The sequence below is a fragment of the Pyrgilauda ruficollis genome, unplaced genomic scaffold, assembly GCF_017590135.1.
Source record: "Pyrgilauda ruficollis isolate IOZ18807 unplaced genomic scaffold, ASM1759013v1 scaffold13, whole genome shotgun sequence".
Lineage (NCBI taxonomy): Eukaryota > Metazoa > Chordata > Aves > Passeriformes > Passeridae > Pyrgilauda > Pyrgilauda ruficollis.
Genome location: NW_024511432.1, coordinates 2,845,245 through 2,864,191, shown reverse-complemented (window position 1 = coordinate 2,864,191; position 18,947 = coordinate 2,845,245). Strand labels below are relative to the sequence as shown.

The 18,947-nt window shown below is 38.9% G+C and overlaps 1 protein-coding gene across 3 annotated transcripts in view; it reads left to right on the top strand.

Annotated features, from left to right (window-relative positions):
• Positions 1-16,321, top strand: part of PLCG2 (phospholipase C gamma 2) — a 56,269-nt gene extending 39,948 nt beyond the window's left edge. For all 3 annotated transcript variants that reach the window (XM_041458919.1, XM_041458920.1, XM_041458921.1), the window contains 10 exons: positions 704-770; positions 1,021-1,178; positions 3,800-3,902; positions 4,860-5,069; positions 5,656-5,801; positions 6,807-6,921; positions 8,105-8,272; positions 8,570-8,658; positions 11,955-12,139; positions 12,918-16,321. In XM_041458919.1, the coding sequence (XP_041314853.1) occupies positions 704-770; positions 1,021-1,178; positions 3,800-3,902; positions 4,860-5,069; positions 5,656-5,801; positions 6,807-6,921; positions 8,105-8,272; positions 8,570-8,658; positions 11,955-12,139; positions 12,918-12,960 (1,284 nt within the window). In that variant the 3' untranslated portion in view covers positions 12,961-16,321. The remainder of the gene's footprint in view (positions 1-703; positions 771-1,020; positions 1,179-3,799; positions 3,903-4,859; positions 5,070-5,655; positions 5,802-6,806; positions 6,922-8,104; positions 8,273-8,569; positions 8,659-11,954; positions 12,140-12,917) is intronic.
• Positions 16,322-18,947: the final 2,626 nt, after the last annotated feature.

The window sequence follows — 18,947 nt, the reverse complement described above, 5'->3', positions numbered from 1 at the left end:
TAGCTGAATTGGTGAGGCTTTAGGAGATCTCGTTGTTTCCTGCTAATAAAAATCATGAACAGTTTAGATTTTTCATAGCTTAGCTAAACAATAATATGCCTGAAACGTAAGTAGTTTTCTGTATAATCACTGTCTTATGATTTTTTTATTTGTAAATATTATGTCCAAACACATATAATAGTGTTACTAGTCGTTTTGCTCTCCATTATCAAGTTTTTATGCATAAACCAATTCTGTTTATCAAAAGAATCTAAAAAATCTGCTCCCCTGTCTTGGACAAAGAGCTCTTGAACAAAAGAAAACAGAACTGAACAGTAATAAGTTTTGACATCTTTGAATTTCAAAAATAAAACATTGAATTCTTATGTTCTTCTGAAGCACTTCCAATGATTTTCCAGAAGTCTTTGGAGAAAACCACAAGTATTACATTTCCTCCCCCCTGGTTATTGTAACCTTAAGCAGAGTTGAAAAAGGAACAGTTGTGGCAGGACAGAAGCTACTACAAAGTAGTCTTGTTTTGACTTCTCTCACTGAAGAGATTCTCGTGTGTTTTTTAGATATGAAAACAGGCTTTTAAACATTATAGTGAGCATGCTGTCAGTAAAGCTGAGATTAGATTTAATGGTGCACATTTATTATTTGTTAATGTCCTGTATGTGTTCACTCAAGAGATTTAGGGTCAGATTTAACTCATGTTTTTCAGATCATTGAGGACAACCCACTGGGCTCTCTGTGTCGTGGCATCCTGGTGCTCAATACATACAATGTTGGTGTGTATTTTCTGATGCTTATATATGGACTCTTGACCTTTCTGTATTGAGTAGACTTTTTTGTCTTAAGCAGGAGAGATTTAACAAAAAAACCCAAACCCCTTAAACACCTACTTGTATTAATATAACCAGCAGAATTAATATGTTGAAACTTGATAATACTAAATACTGCAATAAATCAACAACGACAACTTAGAAAAAGAGCTGTTGGATTTCAGTATAAATTCCTTGCTATGGTATTTCCTGACAGTGAAAATGCCACAAGGAAAACACAAAAAGCCTTTTGTCTTCATTCTGGAACCTAAGAATCCAGAAGATCCATGTGTTGAGTTTGCAACTGATAAAGTAGAAGAACTCTTTGAATGGTACCAAAGTATCCGTGAGATCACTTGGAAAACAGCAGAAGAGGTATTGCTGCAAATTTATCTGTTGTTGTTTTAATAATGTACTGCTATAAATTTACAATACCTTTTGTCTTTAGCTGCCCTGTACTGCTGAATGTTGCTCTCACATGGTCCTTCACCCTCTTGCATATTTCTGTTGTCTGCTCATATTATTGATGCTGTGCATCTTGTTCCATAACCTCCCTGGGGAATAGTACATGAATGAGCATTTTGTGTAAATTGATGTTAACAGGAGTTCTCCAGCAGAGTACTGTCTGTATTGCACCCTGCCCCTCAGTGAAGTGTGCTTGGCAGGCCAGAGTGGATACCACTACAATTTTCCATCTGGTCACACTGGTTCATCCCAGTGTTGAGCAGCAGAAGCTCTGATATCAGATTGTTCTTTCAGAGCTGTGAATCCACCAGTGAGGGTGTGTGAAATCTGAGCTGCCATTCCCTAAACTCTTCTTATCCTCTTTGCTAACTCTGTTTTCCAGTGAATGCAGTGGCACTGATAGAGGATTGTTTGGCTAATACTTTATTTGTAACTAATTTCCCAGTTCTTCAATAATAGTATTTCCAAATACTTGCCTAGAGATTCAAGGATTTTGCCTAAGTTTAGCTTCTGTGTCCCTCTACTGCCACTTAAAGACATTCTTCAAGACTTACTTTCCCTGTTCTGATGTACTAATTTACCTCCCTGTAATCTTTTGTAGTATTTAAGAAGTCTTTGATTTGACCAAAAAGTCCTTACTTTGGCTGTGCTTAAGGATACGCTTTTTGTTGCTTTTATTCACCTTTTATTGTTAAGTGGATGATATGGTTGATGGAAAATGTGCTTCAGTGTTTCAGGCTCATGCTGTTTATCTGTCATACAGAGTGGAAGTGCTCTGAGGGTTGTCCTGATCCTATTTATAGTAGACAAGTTGATATCTCAAGCAGAGGACTGTAAATACAGCAAGAGGAGAAGCAACAGGAGCTGTTGACCTATTGTTGGGGGAGGAGAGATACAGTTCTTGTGCCAGGCTTTCATTTAGAAGTAAAAATGAGAAAAAAAGAAACATGACCTAAAAGAAGTGCCTCCAAATTGAATGTTTTTTATGCTACAACAATGGCTCTTCAGGAGCCTGGCAGCTTTTTCTCTCTCCGTAGAGTTGGAGAAGTATTAAACAGTCTGTGTTCAAAGATGCTTTAAAACTCATTTCTGTCAGCTGGGAGGCTTTTCTCACAGCATGTCCTCTACAAAGTTCACATGACAGACTGACTGCTGCATGGGGAGGGGATGAAGATGAGGAAAGGCCCTTGTTGCCAGTACAGTTAAGAGGCTGAATTCTGGGGAAGGAAAAAGCACAGTGAGTTAAGACTGTGCTGCAATGTGATACAGGGGGATTTTTAAATGAGTTTGCTTTTGGACAATGTCTGTTACGCACAAAAAATAAAACTAAGCTTCTTGTCTCTTCTCTGCTCAGTACTGACACTTGCCGTGCTCCCTGGGGTGGCTGTTCTTTGCTCTCCTGCTTAGTTATCTCTAGAGGGTTCTGGCTAGAAATGAGCCCATGCCACCAAAAAGTGATCTATGGCTGCTCAGAGCTCTGGTCACTGCTGAGCAATGCCTGGGAGCTGTGGTGGATCACTGAGTACAATGAGGTTTGTACAGCTTTTTCCCCAGTGTTATTTCCAAGTATAAACACTGTATTCCTCTTTCTTTTTCTTTGACTTTAATGTATAATCTCTGGTTCAGTGAGATATTCTGGAAATCTGTGGCTCCCTGGTTCTGATTTTCATTCCTTTTATGTTTGTCTTGTTGAGGGAATTCTTTTGGAAGTCTTCCTGATTGCTGCTGCTTCATGATCTTTTGTGCCAAAGCTAATCATTGTTCAGTATGGGACTCCTCTAACATGTTTTATCCTGTAGCTGCTTCTTATGCCTGAAAAGCCTCCAGCCCAAATGTCTCCACTCAGGACATTTCTGCTGCTTTTAGCAGTTCCCATTCTCTGCTGGCATGGAACACTGCTCAGCTTCCACAGAGCAGGTGCTTGCAAACGTGGAAGTAGAGAGAGCAGGTTTGATGCTGGGGGTTTAACAAGCTTGCACATGATTTTCCATACAGAACATGATGGGTTTGGTGCACAAATAGAAAACGACATAGGAATGATGCTCAGAGGGTTTGAATTTCACTGTTTGGGAGTTACTAACAAGACTCAAGTTCTGCCAAGGATTATAAATAGATACAGAAACACTTTACTACCCTTTGCATTTTTCTGCATACATTTGCATTTATATGAGGTATAGGGTTAAGAATGTAACTAAAATTGAGTTGAGTAGAGACACATTAAAAGAAAAAAAAATGTTGCCAGGATTCCGAGCATGACTGATCGGGGAAGAACTGAAACCCTTGCTTACAAAACAACACTTTTCTCCCCACCAAAAAAAAAACCCTGAAAGTACATCCCCAACTAAACCTCACCGTTTGGTTATTACCTGTTCTCTGAGCTGGGTCTGAAAGTGCATCACATCTGTGCATGTGTCTAAGGTATCAGACAGGAATCTGGGCACCAAAGAAGGAATTCATTAGAGTACACCCTGGAGCTACTGTGCTATAATACTCTGTGTTCCTAGAATCTAAAACTTTGTTATGTTTTCCAGGAGAACAGGAGGAAATACTGGGAAAAGAACCAGTTAATTGCTATTGAATTATCTGATCTAGTAATCTACTGCAAGCCAACAAGCAAAACCAAGGACAATTTAGGTATTGCCTTTAATATTGCATCTGATTTTTACCCTTGCTGCTATCTTTACAGATGTTAGTTGGGATTTTAGGTCTGAAGATAAAATCTGTCCTACTGGAAAACAAAGCTCTGCTTCACCCAGGTGGTTTTCAATAGCACTTTGAAATTGTACACCAGGGAACTTGGTGCTGTTCATCTATCACAAAAGAACTGTCACAAATTTTAATTAGTTAACTAGAGACACCCTCTCAGATGTATATTCCATGGGGAAGCTCACTAGTTATGTGTCAATTGACTTTTTTGAGATTAAAAACTCTAGCTGAACACTTGTGATTTGTTTTTAAAAAACCTTCATAAATAGGTTTACTGTGCATTTTTTAATTTTACTGTAAGAACATGTTTGCCAGGACTAAGCTGTTGGAATGATGTATGGCTTCATAACATAACTGGGCCTGTGTGAGTGCAGCTGTGGATTCTGACACTGAAATATGTACTTTTAATTCCAGTTTTTTGTCATTGCTGCTGGAGAAGCCAGTAAATGTGCTCTTTTTCTTTAAGTTTCTTTGCAAATGTTTTTAATAAGCTGTCACTGCATTTAAGACATTATAATTATAGTCATTTTTTGAGGTATTGGCTAACCCTGGTTCACCCTTTCTTCTCCCCATTTAGACCCAGGAAAAGATGTCTCATTTAAGTATGTGTTATAGTGATCAGAAGTACATTATTAGCAATGATGAGATGAGAACATGACTGCAGGCTCTTATCTGCCCTTCTGTAAAGCATGTGGCAGGAAGGCAATTTTAACTTTCAGGCATGATTTTCAACCAGTTTGCCGTGACTGCCTGAAAACTGTGCCAATTATTGCATTAAAGGACAAGGCAAAACAAAGTAAAACAAAGCCTTGGTGAAAATACAGTATGAATGTCAACTTCTTTCTTCCTTTGATAACCACTCTTCTTCCTCCTACCCCTGTGTAGACAATCCTGATTTCAGAGAAATCCGTTCTTTTGTGGAAACCAAAGCAGAGAGCATCGTTAAGCAAAAGCCACTGGAGTTGTTGAAGTACAACCTGAAGGGCCTGACTCGTGTCTACCCCAAAGGACAGAGGGTTGACTCCTCCAACTATGACCCATTTCGCCTCTGGCTTTGTGGCTCCCAGATGGTGGCTCTGAACTTCCAAACTCCAGGTAATTTTCTCTTTGAAAAAGAATTGAATCCACCTTCTGTTTCACTGTAAATGAGCCCCTTTATGGCCCTTCTGCCCTTCCAATCACCATCCTGATTATTTGAACTTCTTTGCAAGAAGTGGTGTTTGAAGTTTGCTTTTTCATGTGTGGGTTGCCATCCAGAGCTGGGCCCCAGAAGTAGGTCTCCAAAAGCCTTGTCTCTGAGCCTAACTGCCCCCAAGTCCTAAAAGATTTATTTCACTTTCATCTCTTTGTAGGAAGCAAGCAGATACATTTAAAGTGAGTTTCAGATGGATGAATACAGCCACCACAGGGAAGGCTGTATTCCACTTCCTGGTGAGGGCCAGCTAGTTTGTGATACACGGATAGGAAGCTGACTGGGGATGGAGGTGGTTTTTTTGGGATTAGAAGTGGTGAAAAATGGCCTGTCAGATTCAGTTACTGAAGGAACCGAGTCTTCCACCTTTCCTGCTCTTTCTGATGAAGTGGTGACCAGAAAGAATTGCAGAGAGGAGCCATTAATCTGGTATTTCCTTAGCTTTATTCCAGGGGATCTTGTGTTGTGACTGTTTAACTCTCTCCCCAGATAAATACATGCAACTGAACCATGCCCTGTTTTCCCTGAATGGACGCACTGGCTACGTGCTGCAGCCAGAGAGCATGAGAAATGAGGAGTATGACCCAATGCCAAATGACTCCAAGAGGAAATTGCAGATGATTATGACAGTGAGGGTAAATCTCTTTAGTAAATTATGGTTTTTTACAAGTCATAAATCTCTATAAAATTAAAAATAAAGCTATTATGTTTCAGAGCAAGATCTGACAGATTGTCAAAATACTGTTTTTAAATGTCAGTGTGTGTGAGAATAAAACTAACTTCACTGGTTCCTGAAAAGAAATACATGTCTTTATCATGCTAATGAAGAACATGCTATAGGACTGAAAACACAATCCTGGGATGATTTTGTGTAATTGCTAATAAATACATCAAATGAACTAACTTGAATTTCCAATCAAATGAGTTCTTAATAGATGGGTCCTATTGGAGATTGAGTAGCAGCAGACTAACTAGTTCAGGGATTTTGAGCGTGAAAGAAAGATATTTATAATGAAATATAGAAACTAAACAGAAAACCTAATAAACTGATCCCCCACTTCATATTTAATACACTATGACTTAATCTGAATGTCATTCTCATTTTTCTTAAAGAGATGAGTTTATCTTTGGGAAATGTTGCCATCTTGACTGGATGCCAAGCATGGTTGAACTTGTTTCTGTTCTCAGTTGCTATGCAGTAAGACAGGTTCTTTAAAAGTATGTTTTCTGAGAAAGAAGAAACACATTAATTACTCTCCACTGCAGCTTAAAGGTGAGGTAAACAGGGTCTGTGAATGCAAAGCAGAAATTTCTTGAAATGGGTATGTAAGAAACACAGAAGAAAGATAACAAAACTTGTGCTACAGGCCTGTCTTGGAGCTGCACACTGTGTGTTATGAATGTCAGCTACATTGCCTTTTTTTTTTCTTACAATGAAAATCATTGAGTTACCCAGACTACTGGAGGTATTGTTATTGTTGGCACAGATAATACATGCAAACATATTCAAGAGAGAGAGAATGTGTGCTTTTCCATGTTCTGGATTTTTCCCCCCTCTAGTTCTGTAGGCTACCTTCTGTTAGCAAAAATGATGCCAAGTTTCCTTTGGAGGTAGTTCTAATTTACAGTTGCTTTTGCAGGTTTTAGGTGCTCGTCATCTCCCTAAACTTGGTAGAAGCATTGCCTGTCCCTTTGTAGAGGTTGAAATTTGTGGGGCTGAATATGACAACAACAAATTCAAGACAATGGTTGTGAGTGAGTATCTGAGGGTTTCTGTGTTGCAGGGATATGGTTCTACTTCTAGGGTACTTAAAGTGAGCAGAGGATGAACATTATAGGGGGAGTAAGTTAACTATAGCTCAAGACTGATGAGTCACAAACTCTTGTTCTTTTGCCTGTCTTGAGGTCTGTTAATTTGAGAAACTTCAATGTATATCAAATTTAGAAAAAACATACTATTGCAGTTTGGGAAAAAAAAGTCCCATTCTGTTGTGTTGTTGCCATGCATAAGTTTCTGTATTTGCATATTTTAAAAAATTACTGTCTTGAGAGTGCCTCCAACAGTGCTAGTCAGTTCCTAAAAGTCTGGCCCAAATGGGGAGTTACTACTGTGAGCTCCAGACTGTGTTTATTTAAACTGAGGTTCTAAGACACCCCCTTGGAGGCAGCTTGGGTGTATAGGGCTGTAAAATATTTTAACTTGAAATGCATTAGGAGTTTGATCAAAGCTTAGTCCTGGGGAGTTCTGGATAAGGAATGTATTTGTGTATGCATGAACTTAAGTGTGCTGAAATGGGGCAATGTTTCAGCCACTTCATATTTCACCATTCAGTGTTTTTTGATGCAACAGTGTCCTTCTGGTAAAAAACAGACTTTGGTTCTGATTATCCAAACCAGTGATACCAGTGGAAAATAACCACAGCATTAGGAGCAGAATGTGCATTGCGGCTCCTCAGTACTTCAGAGAAGATAATTATGATGATTTAAACTTTCTCTGGGAAGTGGCCAAGTCTTTAGAGAGCAAACTTCCTGGCTGTGCCACATAAACCAAATCTTGGTGTTCTGTGCATAACTACAAAAATTGGACCAAGGTATATGAGTCTTCCTAGAGCTTTTCCTGCTTTCTCTTGGATATGGAACATGAGGCTTATGAATGTGAGAAATTAATTAGCTTTTTCTTTTCTTTACAAATACATGTCCTAGGAGGTTTTACATGTTTGAATACAATTCATAGATTTTCATCCCTGCCAAGTTTCCTCCCACCCCCACCACCAAGTAAACAAATACAAACTTTCTGAAGCAAGGTTACAACATGAGACAGATGGCAAATAGGATTTTCGGGCTTCTGTATCCCTAGAAAATTTCCTGGGATACATACTCATATGTGAATGAAGTGAAATTATTGCTTCATACTGCAAATGTTTCCTTTTCATTACAGATGACAATGGCCTTAATCCAATTTGGGCACCTTATGCAGAGCAAGTGAGATTTGAAATTTACGACCCAAATCTGGCGTTCCTGCGCTTTGTTGTTTATGAGGAGGATATGTTCAGTGATCCCAACTTCTTAGCGCATGCCACTTTTCCCATCAAAGGAATCAAATCAGGTGAGATCAGCAGTTATAATGAGGTGCTGTTGAGCATTACTGAGCTGTGCCTTCCTCTCTGATGCCAGACCCCCTCCTGCTCCTTCCTCTGGCTTTACTTTTCAAGAGCACGTGAAATCAGGTGTTTCTCAATTTTGCCAGTCTTGCCTTTTGCTCCTCTGCAGTTGCCATAGTAGAGCCTGCTCTCAGCAGAGGAGCACACTGAAGAATGTTCAAAGTGTGCACCATTTCTGTGACTGCAAATTCTCCCTTGATGGACTCTATAATTGCCCTATGTTTTCCTTCCCCCTGCCCCAGGTTTTAGGTCAGTTCCTCTCAAGAATGGCTACAGTGAAGATATAGAGCTGGCCTCGCTTCTGGTGCACTGTGAGATGCAACAAGTTCTGGTGAGAAGCACTGGGGTTTGTTGTGGGCACTTAGGGTGTCTGTTACCAGTTCTTTGTGGGAACCAGGAACTGAGGATTCAGTTTTCTGTTCTGTCTGATGTGCTGTTGTCAGGCATTTCTTCTGCAGGTACTGGGGAAGACAAATAGCACAAATTGAGGTACTCTCCTTCTGGGTGGACAGATTACACGGTTGTTAAAAGAAATAACGCACAAACAAAGCCTCATTACCTCCAATAGTTTTTGCTGTAACAGCATGGTCGTTGTCTTTCCTTGTTAACTGACTGATGCCATGCAAAACTAGCTAAAATCAGCTTTGCCTTCGTAGATTAATCTTTTTTTTTTAAGGTCCTACATAAAAAGAAATCACTTTAGCAATAGAAGATAGTAATTTCTCCCAGTATTTCATTAAAATAAACAACCCATCAAGTAGAAGACATATCTGGTTCTTAAAGAACTGCTAATATCCTCCTTTTAAGCCTCTCTAAACACCTACTTGAAATAGTAGTATTTTAAAACACATAGGGGAAAAATAATGGTGCTCATGAATTCAGGCATTAAAGCAGCTGATCTGTGAACAGTATTTGTTGGTGTTCCAAGGGTGCTGCTGTATATATTGATTTGTAGGATATTTCTCAGACTCTTTCTCAATAATATATTACATAATTTAAATACACTTGTGATATGATGAAAGTTTAAAGATGCTTCTGGGAAGTGCCTATTTCAGGGTGCTTTCCAGCACCCTTCTGATTCAGAGAAAAAAAAATTTCAAGTTCTTATTTTTAGTCTGTCAAACCATTCAGGCCCACGCTGCACTTCACACTAGCGACATTATTTTCCTGATTGAAACATCAACTTCTGTGAACTCTAAGTCATTATGTCTCTGAAGGGATTTGTACCTGCATACACTGAACTGGAAATTTCTGAATTCAGTCACATTGTTCTTCCCAGAGGAGTGGAAGTCTTTTTCAAACATCCTTTGTGGAGGTTTTTATGAAGCCACCTTATAACACCTGATGTAAAAGGACAGTGTGTGCAATGACAGTGTTTGAAAGCTGTGGTGGGTTCCTCTAAGTTTCTTCTGTGGGCTAGCCAAGGGTTCTGAGAGCAGGAGAGGATCAAAAGCTGGGACCAGGGATGTGTGTGTGAAGAGGAGACCTGTATCCTTTCAAGATAATATTTAAATTGTTCCTATTTCAGTGACTCAAATCTCATAGGGGAGGCCTGGTAAACTGCTGCTTTTGGGCTTGCTCCCTTAGAGAAAACTGACAAAGTCACCATTGCTAATGCTGAGCATGGACATCACTTGTGGATACATTCAAATCCCTCCTGCCGTGGTTTCTCTTCAGGAATCCAGATCGTTATTGCCTGGGGCAGGAGCAGCTCTCAAATGTTGTTCATAGCAGCAGTCTGTCCCCCAATCTGTCAGCACTGACTCCTTTGGCAGTAGCACATTTCACACTCTAGAATCCCCTTCTGCTTGTTAAGCCAAATGAAGATGCAGCTCAGCTCGGTGTTTTTACAATGCCTGGTGGCAATGCAGTGCAGGGCAATTTCCAAAAACTTCCTTTTGTTTGGCAGCCTGCAGCCAACCCAGACTCACCACAGTTGTCAACTCTAGGCAGGTTATTCAAGAAGCATCAGAAAAGATCAAAGCTGCCTCTATTCCTCTTCTTCTTTTTAAAAAGTGATGGCCCTCCATAAAATAATGACATTTAATAATAGGCCTGTTTATATACAGAGCCCATCTGTATGTGCTTGGAGATGAAATACAAAATTATAATGAGGAATTACAGATGGCTGTGGAGTTTATTAGGAATAGTAAAGTGAAAACATTGTAGACATAAACATGCACATTTGTGAATTATTATGTGGGGCCTTAGTAGTTCCTGTACAACTTAAACATGTTTTTTGATATTGTAGGAATCATACTATACTGAGGTGGTTGTTAGACTTAAAGGCATGACTTATTTGCTTGAAAACTGATTTACTTCCTTCAGAAAGTGCATTTATTTCTTCAGCTTTTTCTGACTACAGTCAGCCTCAATGGTGTATATGTTCTTGACTTAAAGATTGAAGGGGACATCTTAAAATGCAGTTTAAGCTGTACCTTTGTGGATACACGTATTTACAAGAACTAACAGTGGTCCATATGCATCTTGATGAATACACCTGCAAATTGGTAATTAGCAATCTGCATTTCTTTTGTGATTTGGTTATACAAAATTTCCTAACCCTTTACAAGCAAAAATTAAATTACTCTTTAAGTCTTAATCAGTAGCATAGCACTGAGGCTGTTTCAGTTGCTCCAACCCATGCCTGCATAGGAATGTTTCAGGAGAAAAAAAGGGTTTAAGAAAGGATCTTGTTGCTGTTAACTGAAACCTCTTGGGTATGTTGCTAAGCTATCAGTTTTCCCAGATCTGGACTGAATGCAGAAAGAGGCATTCTTATTAGTATGCTGCCTCTGAAAATGTTTGGATTTATTACATTTATTGATTGCATGTCATTTCTTGTAGAAGGAGTATCTTGTTTTGCTGCTGATGTGAAAATTAAGACTTCAGTCCTGCCAGTTCTATTCCCCACTAGTAACTCTATAAAGAGCCAGCTTCTGCATCCAAAGTTTTGAAGTATTAAAATAATTTGAAATCCTAAAGGGATTCATGATTATTGTTTATGGTTGTAGAATATTTTGAGACCTTCTGCTGTGGGCCACAATAGAAACTTAGACCTACTCGGTTCCTTTGCAAGTACTGAATTGCCATAGTTACACAGAAACACCTTTAGTCTACATTTCAATAGAAAATCCCCAGGATTGTCAGTTTGTCACATGATACACAAATATGGAAAAGCCAAAACCTAAACATTTTTAAAATGTATTTTTAATATTAATATAATCTGATAAGCCATCATGATACACTATTTTCTGTTCTTTCCTCAACAGACTAGCATGGTCTGTTAGAGAAAAATATTCCAATAGAAGTGTTTAGATACACAAATTTTGCAATCTGTGCTAGAATGTCCCTGATGCCCCTGTCAGAGAGTATGGCTGGTCATACTGTGCGGCTGAGGTTTGGGGTTTTTTTTTTTTTTAGTGCTTTCTAAGTTAATTTGTTTCCAGAAACATTCCAGAAGCATCCTATCAAGCTAATAAATAAAGTTCTGAATGAATAAAATATTCTATGCAGTTACTAAAATGTGGTTAGGAAAACAAACTCATCCCTCAAACTCTGCTGGCTCTGTGTTATTTTGGGAACGCATTTTACAAAATCAGCTTGATTTCCAATATTCCTTTGAAGGAAAGTGAAGAAGAGCTTTATTCCTCCTGTCGGCAACTTCGGAAGCGCCAGGAGGAGCTGAATACCCAGCTGTTCCTCTATGACAGCCACGTGAACCTGAGGAATCCCAACAGGGATGCTATTCTGAAAGAATTCAACGTCAATGAGCACAAACTACAGATTTATCAAGAGACTTGCAACCGCAGGTGGGTTGATGATCATTCTCCCTTCCGAGGCAGCTCTGTCTAGACAGGATTTATGGTAAGGAAACCTCAGACATATCAAAGGGAGCATCTAAAGAGTGGTGATGGTAGAATGAGCTCATCTGGAATGAGGAAGGGCTGTAGAGAGCCAGGCTAGGCCTCAAGCCACTAGAGGCCAGCAGAAGCTGAGGAATGTGTGCAGTGGAATCTCAGTCGCAGTGATCACAGTGACACATGCAATCCTGTCAGGTTTTATCATCCCTCTCTGCCGCTCTCTGGGAGGAAAGCCTGGAAGTATACACAGACAAATAAATAAACCTCTTCACTCTTACTACACTATCAGAGTTATGTCCCTGGAAATGTCATGCACATATGAGATATGTGGGAACAGATACACAAACCACGAAAGATAAAACCAGTATGAGTTGTAACAGCACAGCATTGTCAGTTCAGTGTCAGTGCATTATCCAGAGCTTACGGGAAGGTTCCTTCTCCTTTGCTGCCACCTTTGGGCTGGGTGTGAGGGAGATAGAGGGAGGCTTCATGTACCAAGAGGAAGTTTTGAGTAGATCTCAAGACTTGAAATATTCTTGCTCTTTTTTGTGTGTTTTGAATAGCTTCGTGAATCACTTGTTTACTCCCATTTATTGAGGGAAAAAAGGCAGTGCTCATTGCTGATACATTACTTGCCACTGGTATCCAAGTACATTGAATTTGATAGACTGTTTTCCTCTGAGAAATTCCTATTAGGCTTGACTTTTTCCTTTTCTTTTCCCTTAAGATTAAAGGAGAAGAAAGTCAGTAACAGCAAATTCTACTCTTAGAGCCCATCATTCTTTGATGTGTGCTTTATGGTGCAATTCAGGAAGAGATGAATTTATCCTGGTCATCCTACTCAGTGACGGTCTCGTCAGACAGAATGACTGGAAGAAGAGAAGGAAGAGGAAATATGGAGTTCCTTTATAATTTTTCTTCTAAGAAAAACTGTTTTAATATCTAATAATTTATATTCTGTACAAAGCATACCCTCTGTGCAGGCCAGAACTTCTGTGTATTCAAGATTTTTAAAACTTGAGGATGTGTAGTTGGATGGACCTCACTTCTCATTATCAGTACCTGAAGTACAAACCAAAACCTGCATGTGTGTACACAAGCACAGTGTCACAGATAAGACAGTCACAACAATTTGCATGCATGGAATAAAACCACTTCAACAACCTGGCTCCTCAAGATTAACTAGTAGTGAGTTTTTAATTTATTAAATGCTGTAAAAGCACTTCTACACCAGCATTGTTACGTCATGTATGTTACAGTCCTCAAGACAGCAGATTGTGCTGCTGATAGTGTATAAAATATATTGGGCAGCTATTGTTTCTTATTAAAAATTTTCTGTTACATTTTTGAGAACAAGATAATATGTTAATTTTGCTGAAAGCAAATACCCTCTGTTACTGTAGTTGTGTTTTTCCTGTTGAACTCTCTTTAAAGGTTCAGGAAAGGAGCAATGTGTGAACCTCTATTCATAGCCTCTGTGAACTTCTGTTCACAGCCTCGAGGCACTGGAAGGAAAAGTTTTAAGATATGCAGTAAGAGATATCTGTTTGTTTGCAGAAAGGGAAGGTATTTAAAATTCTGAGGAGTGCTTACTTTTGTACAGTATCATTTCTGCAAATCCTTTCAGCTGCTAATGTGCATAGAAATGAATTTTTAAATGAACTGTCAATTTTTAATCTTGCAATCCTACATAGACGATAGTCAAATGATAGTGTTCTGTAAATGTAGACTGTTTTCCCAAAATGTAACTAATCCAAGAATGATAGTGTGCACAAATGTAGAGGTACATCCTTCTGGTGCCTTTAATCAAATCAAGAACATAAAGCTGCAGATGAGAACACTTGTTAGATTAGCAAGTGTATTTTCCTGCCAGAGCAGAGCTAAAGGCCTTTGATGGAATATTTAACAGCAGTTGTCATAATTTGTGTATGTGTTGTTCCTTTCTGCTGTATTGTTACCATCAAATTCCTGGCTGTCTTATCTGTACATGGGATGAGTTTTGCTATCTGTATTCCTAATTTCAGTGTTCAAATGTGTGCAGAGGAGTTTAGTTTTCGGAGTGACTGCCTGAGGCATAAAATGCTGCTTCCACAGAGCTGTACTTCTGATCACAGAGGACTTGCAGGGATTTGGGATTCATGGCCTGATGCAGCTGCCTCAGCAATTTTCAATTTCTCTTGCTCCCCACGCTGTGAGTTCTGTTGTTTCAAGAGGCGCTTAATTGATGCCATTGTGCATTCACAGATGATGGTTTGAGGAACCCCCGTGAGGTTTGAGCTATTCTGTAAAGACAGTCTTGTCTCAGAGATGAAAGTGTTATAATAGTGTATCCCACAATGGGGTGGCTTCTGTAAATTTTTTATTATAAAGAAATTAATTACTAATCACCCAACTGAAAACCAGAGAAAAGTTAAAGGCAATTCTCTGCTTTTCATCCTCCTTCCTGAAATCTCTTCAGTACCCAGCTGTGATTGACCTGTTCAAGAATTAGATGGGTGTAAGCCCTGCTCAAACAAAGAAAAAAAATCACATCAGCTGTGGATGTGGGAGGTGGAGCCATAACCTAAACTGCTGTATAGAGCTGGTTTTGTCTTCATTATCCAGATGTGGATTGTTCTGTTTGTCAGAATTCTTTTTAAGCTCAGTTCTAGAGCAGACCCAACCAAAATGTCCATTTTGTCCTGGCTTCCTCCACTGGTGTGTGTATTCCTGACACAGCACAGCCACTGTGTGATGGACACAGGAGTGAGTCCCTCATGCTGCTCTTGTGCAAATATTTAAGAATTAGCTCATTTTGTAGTCCTTTGAAAAGTGCTGTGCACATTCTCCACTCATGCATAATGTCAGGGGTTATAAAAGGTATGCCATCAGTATTTATGCAAATGCATTTTGTTTTACAGTAAAACTTTTCCCAGGCTATGATGTTACACTGTGTGCAGAATGAAAATACTGCAGTGACTCTTCTGCTGACTTGCAAGTGGTGGGCAAGGTTATTTTCTAACTCTTCTCTTGGTTCTTGCATTCTGTGTTTTACTCCAAGACCTCACCTCTCAGTTCTTCCTTGGGGCAGACTCTGTAGTAACTTTATCACAGTTGCAGCTGTTTGAGTATGAAAGTAGGTTTGAATGCGTGTGCTAATTTTTTTAATCCAGGAGGGAAAACATTTATATAAATTTTTGAAGTTAAAAGTTGTTAAATTGTTATATTCTTATAGAAACTGTTTTAAATCATTGAAATAACTTATTTTAATAAATAATTGTTGATATCTCACATTGATGTGAATGATGCCAGGTGCTTCTTTGTTTAAGCATGGCTTGTTGAATTTCATGACTTTTGCCAGTCATTTGAAGCAGCAAGTTCTTACTGAGAAGTGATCTGCTGGTGTGGTATGGTGTGCTCTGCTAGAGGCTGGAAGAAGAGCATTTCTGTGTGTTTAAGATGAACTGCCTTAAAGATTGTTTCAGTAGACATGGTTATCATTGCACCTCCTCTGGCTCCAAACAGACGAGGCAGAAAGAAAAGGACAAAGATCGAGTTTATCTTGTGACTCCAAGCCAACCTTTCTCAGTGAGAGGCAGATACAAACTCCAGCTCTAGTGAGAGTCAGATTTTTATGAGATTGAACAATAAAATGTGAGCAAGGCAAAGATTAAATTTGTGGTAATCTGGAAGAACAGCAATATTGATATTTACCAAAAAATTTTATCAGAACACTTTTTGCCTGTGAGGTTGCACAGGCAGAACTGCTGCTGGATGGATGCACTCTGTCTTTATGTGGTGATTTTTTAAATTGTTGGGAATCTTGGGAACAAATTTTTCTCATCTTTTCATCAGAATTACTTGCTTATTGAACATGAATCCGTATGAGGTGTATGTAGCCTAATCTTCTAGAAGGTCATTAAATCAGCCAGACTTAGGGAGTATTGGTGTGCGTGAGTTCTGGAGTCCAAAACATTACTACATTTAGATGTTTTGTTGCCTGTATTGTCACTTTTTTCTGCCCCAACAGATCTATATATTTCTCTGTTGAAAGCATTTTGTTAGTTTTGCAGTTCTTTAACCTTGCCGAAGGTGTGAGCTATGTACCAGCCATTATCTTTGAATTCTCCAAACCAGTTGGAAACATCTGAATGTGGCGTGGAAGCTGAAGTGCAGTGGTTGAGGTCTGCTACAGTCACGTGTCAGCATTTTTAACTGCAGTCCAATTAGCTGGCTTTGTTCCAGACTGAAATTCCCTTTATAGCATGAGAAATAGAAGTTTAATATAATGAAAATTAACCTTCAGAATCAGTTCAGAGATGAATTTATCTTCTGATCCATAACAATGTTTATAAACATGCTCAGCTATTAGTTTTAAAAGAATTTAAATTAAATTAAAAGCAGTTGAATTCATTGCTAGCCTACATTTTTAGCTGTTACTCCAGCAAAACAGGGCGTTGTGAGCTTGACTAAAATAAAGCAGTAGTTCCCCCAACACTTCTGTACTCCTGAATTACAGTTTAATCCCCAGATTCTTTACAATATGTGTAAATTATCAGCCTTCAGGACCCTTTTCTCTGAAGAGCATATAATGAGTGATTAAATATGCTGCTATACTTTGGAAAGTTTGTAGAAATCAGTAATAAATAGAAACAAAGGGACATTTTGGTTGGGTCCCTTAGGAGAAGGGCCTAGAAAAATCTGGTTTGATTAAGCATCTAAAATAAATACATTTAAATACACACGAGAAGTATAAGTTTTCATGTATATCTGGCAAATTAGTACCTTGAAAAACAGTCAAAAAATAATGCTCTCTTCAGTCACCATGAGCTGTAAAAATCGGCATCTTCTAAGCAGAGGTGGCTGTGGATTTCTAGCTTGGTTCCTCTCTTTAGGCCTCTTGTTTTCTGAGAATCCTCTAACAGTGCAATGGAACTGCTCTGCTTCTTATTCTTCACTTCCCCACTTCAGTTGCAGCAGAGTTGAACAGAAGTATCTGGAAGTTACTATTAATTTAAGATCAGTGTAGCTTCAGCCATTAAAATGGAAATACTAAAGTTTAAAGAGAAGTTTTAAATTCTTGAAGGATTCTGCTTTTATCAAGGGCCTAGAAAAATCTGGTTTGATTAAGCATCTAAAATAAATACATTTAAATACACACGAGAAGTATAAGTTTTCATGTATATCTGGCAAATTAGTACCTTGAAATGCTGTGTCTGAGGTTAAGTAGCTGATCAAGTATTCTTAAACTATTAACTTTAAACATCAGCATCATTCTTTGTAGTGAGGCACCTATGAATTGTTCAGTAATTTTGAGACTAGGAAAAATTGAATCTGAGCCATATTTTCATTCTGCTCTTCCAATTTTTAGGTGCATTTTTGGAAATTCAGTTTCAGGAAAACAGGTAAGATGAAAATTTGAAAAGAGACACAACACTTGAATTAATTACCGCGGTTTACCCAGCTATTCTTGCACGAAGATTAATGACAAAAAAAACGGGGAAAAGGAGAGAGAATTCTCGTAAAATACTTCAAATAGAGCAGCTGTGACTGTCTTTACAGGGATGGAATTTTCAAGCAATTTTAGAGTATCTCCTTAAGCCACAGACTGCCTGTTTTCCTTTTGGGAAGAGTAAGTGTATCCTTCACCTCTGCTGTGGTCAGGACTTTGGTTTTTTTAATAGATGGAGCTAATTGATGGGGAATTAATCAGTGCACTGATGATAGCTCTGGGGTGTGTCCCCACATTAATCCCGTGTGCTGGAGCACACTCTTGGGCCATTGGGACAAAACAATGCCTCCTGCTCTGTTATCAGAGAGTTCTGGCCTTGACTCCAGGCAGATGAAAAGCTTCACGTGTTGAGCTCAGCTCCTGCAGGACTGCTGGTATTTGGGGTTTTGTTGGGCATTTTTGTCTTGTCAGGAGCTGCTGCTGCTGCTGTACCTCAAAAGCTGAGCAGGGCCTGAGCCTCAGCTGGTATTGACAGTGTGGATTTAGGACTCCTGGCTTAAGGACCCTTCCATAGATGATTTTCACTAACCCCACCGTTGAGATAATTATAAATAACAGTAGCTGAGGTTTTCTAGAAGATTACAAATAGCAGAGAAAAATTCCTCTGAGTTCAGTTCCCTATGTTAAAACCAATTTTTTTAGAAGACTTGGCATGAAATACCAATGCTGTTTCTGTGCAACAGGCTTGTGCAATTTCTTCTACATTTTGGTTTTGTCTTCTGCTGGCATTAGAATTTTGTAATCTATTTCTGATAACATTGTGTCAAAGCCAGAGAACTTAAAGGGGAAAAGAACAAAGTGGTTTCCACTTGAAAAAACAGAGCTGTTGGAAGGAGAGCATTGGCCCAGTGCTTTCATGAGGTCATGGATGTATTTTTTCTGTTTTATTAAAAAGAAGATTTCTTCTCTCTGCAGATGATGTTGTATATTAATGACTCCTGGAGAGTGGCCCTTGTGCCATCAGCGCTCAGTTGGAGACACATAAGCTCTTTATAAGAGAGTGCAACACTCCTGCTACAAAACCAGCTTATTTGCTATTAGAGAGGGAAAAAAACCGAGTTGTCTCTTGAGCTGTCCCTCAAGCTAAGTATTAAATTTAGTTTCTTTCACGGTGTACTTACTGGTAGGGAAATGAGGGAGAAAAGTCAGGTTTGAAGCATAAAAATACAAAAAGTTATCAATAGTGTGGGCTGTTTTTTTTTTTTTTTTTTTTTTTTTTTTTTTTTTTTAAGGAAAACTTATCAGGAAGAGAAGCAAACAGTAAAA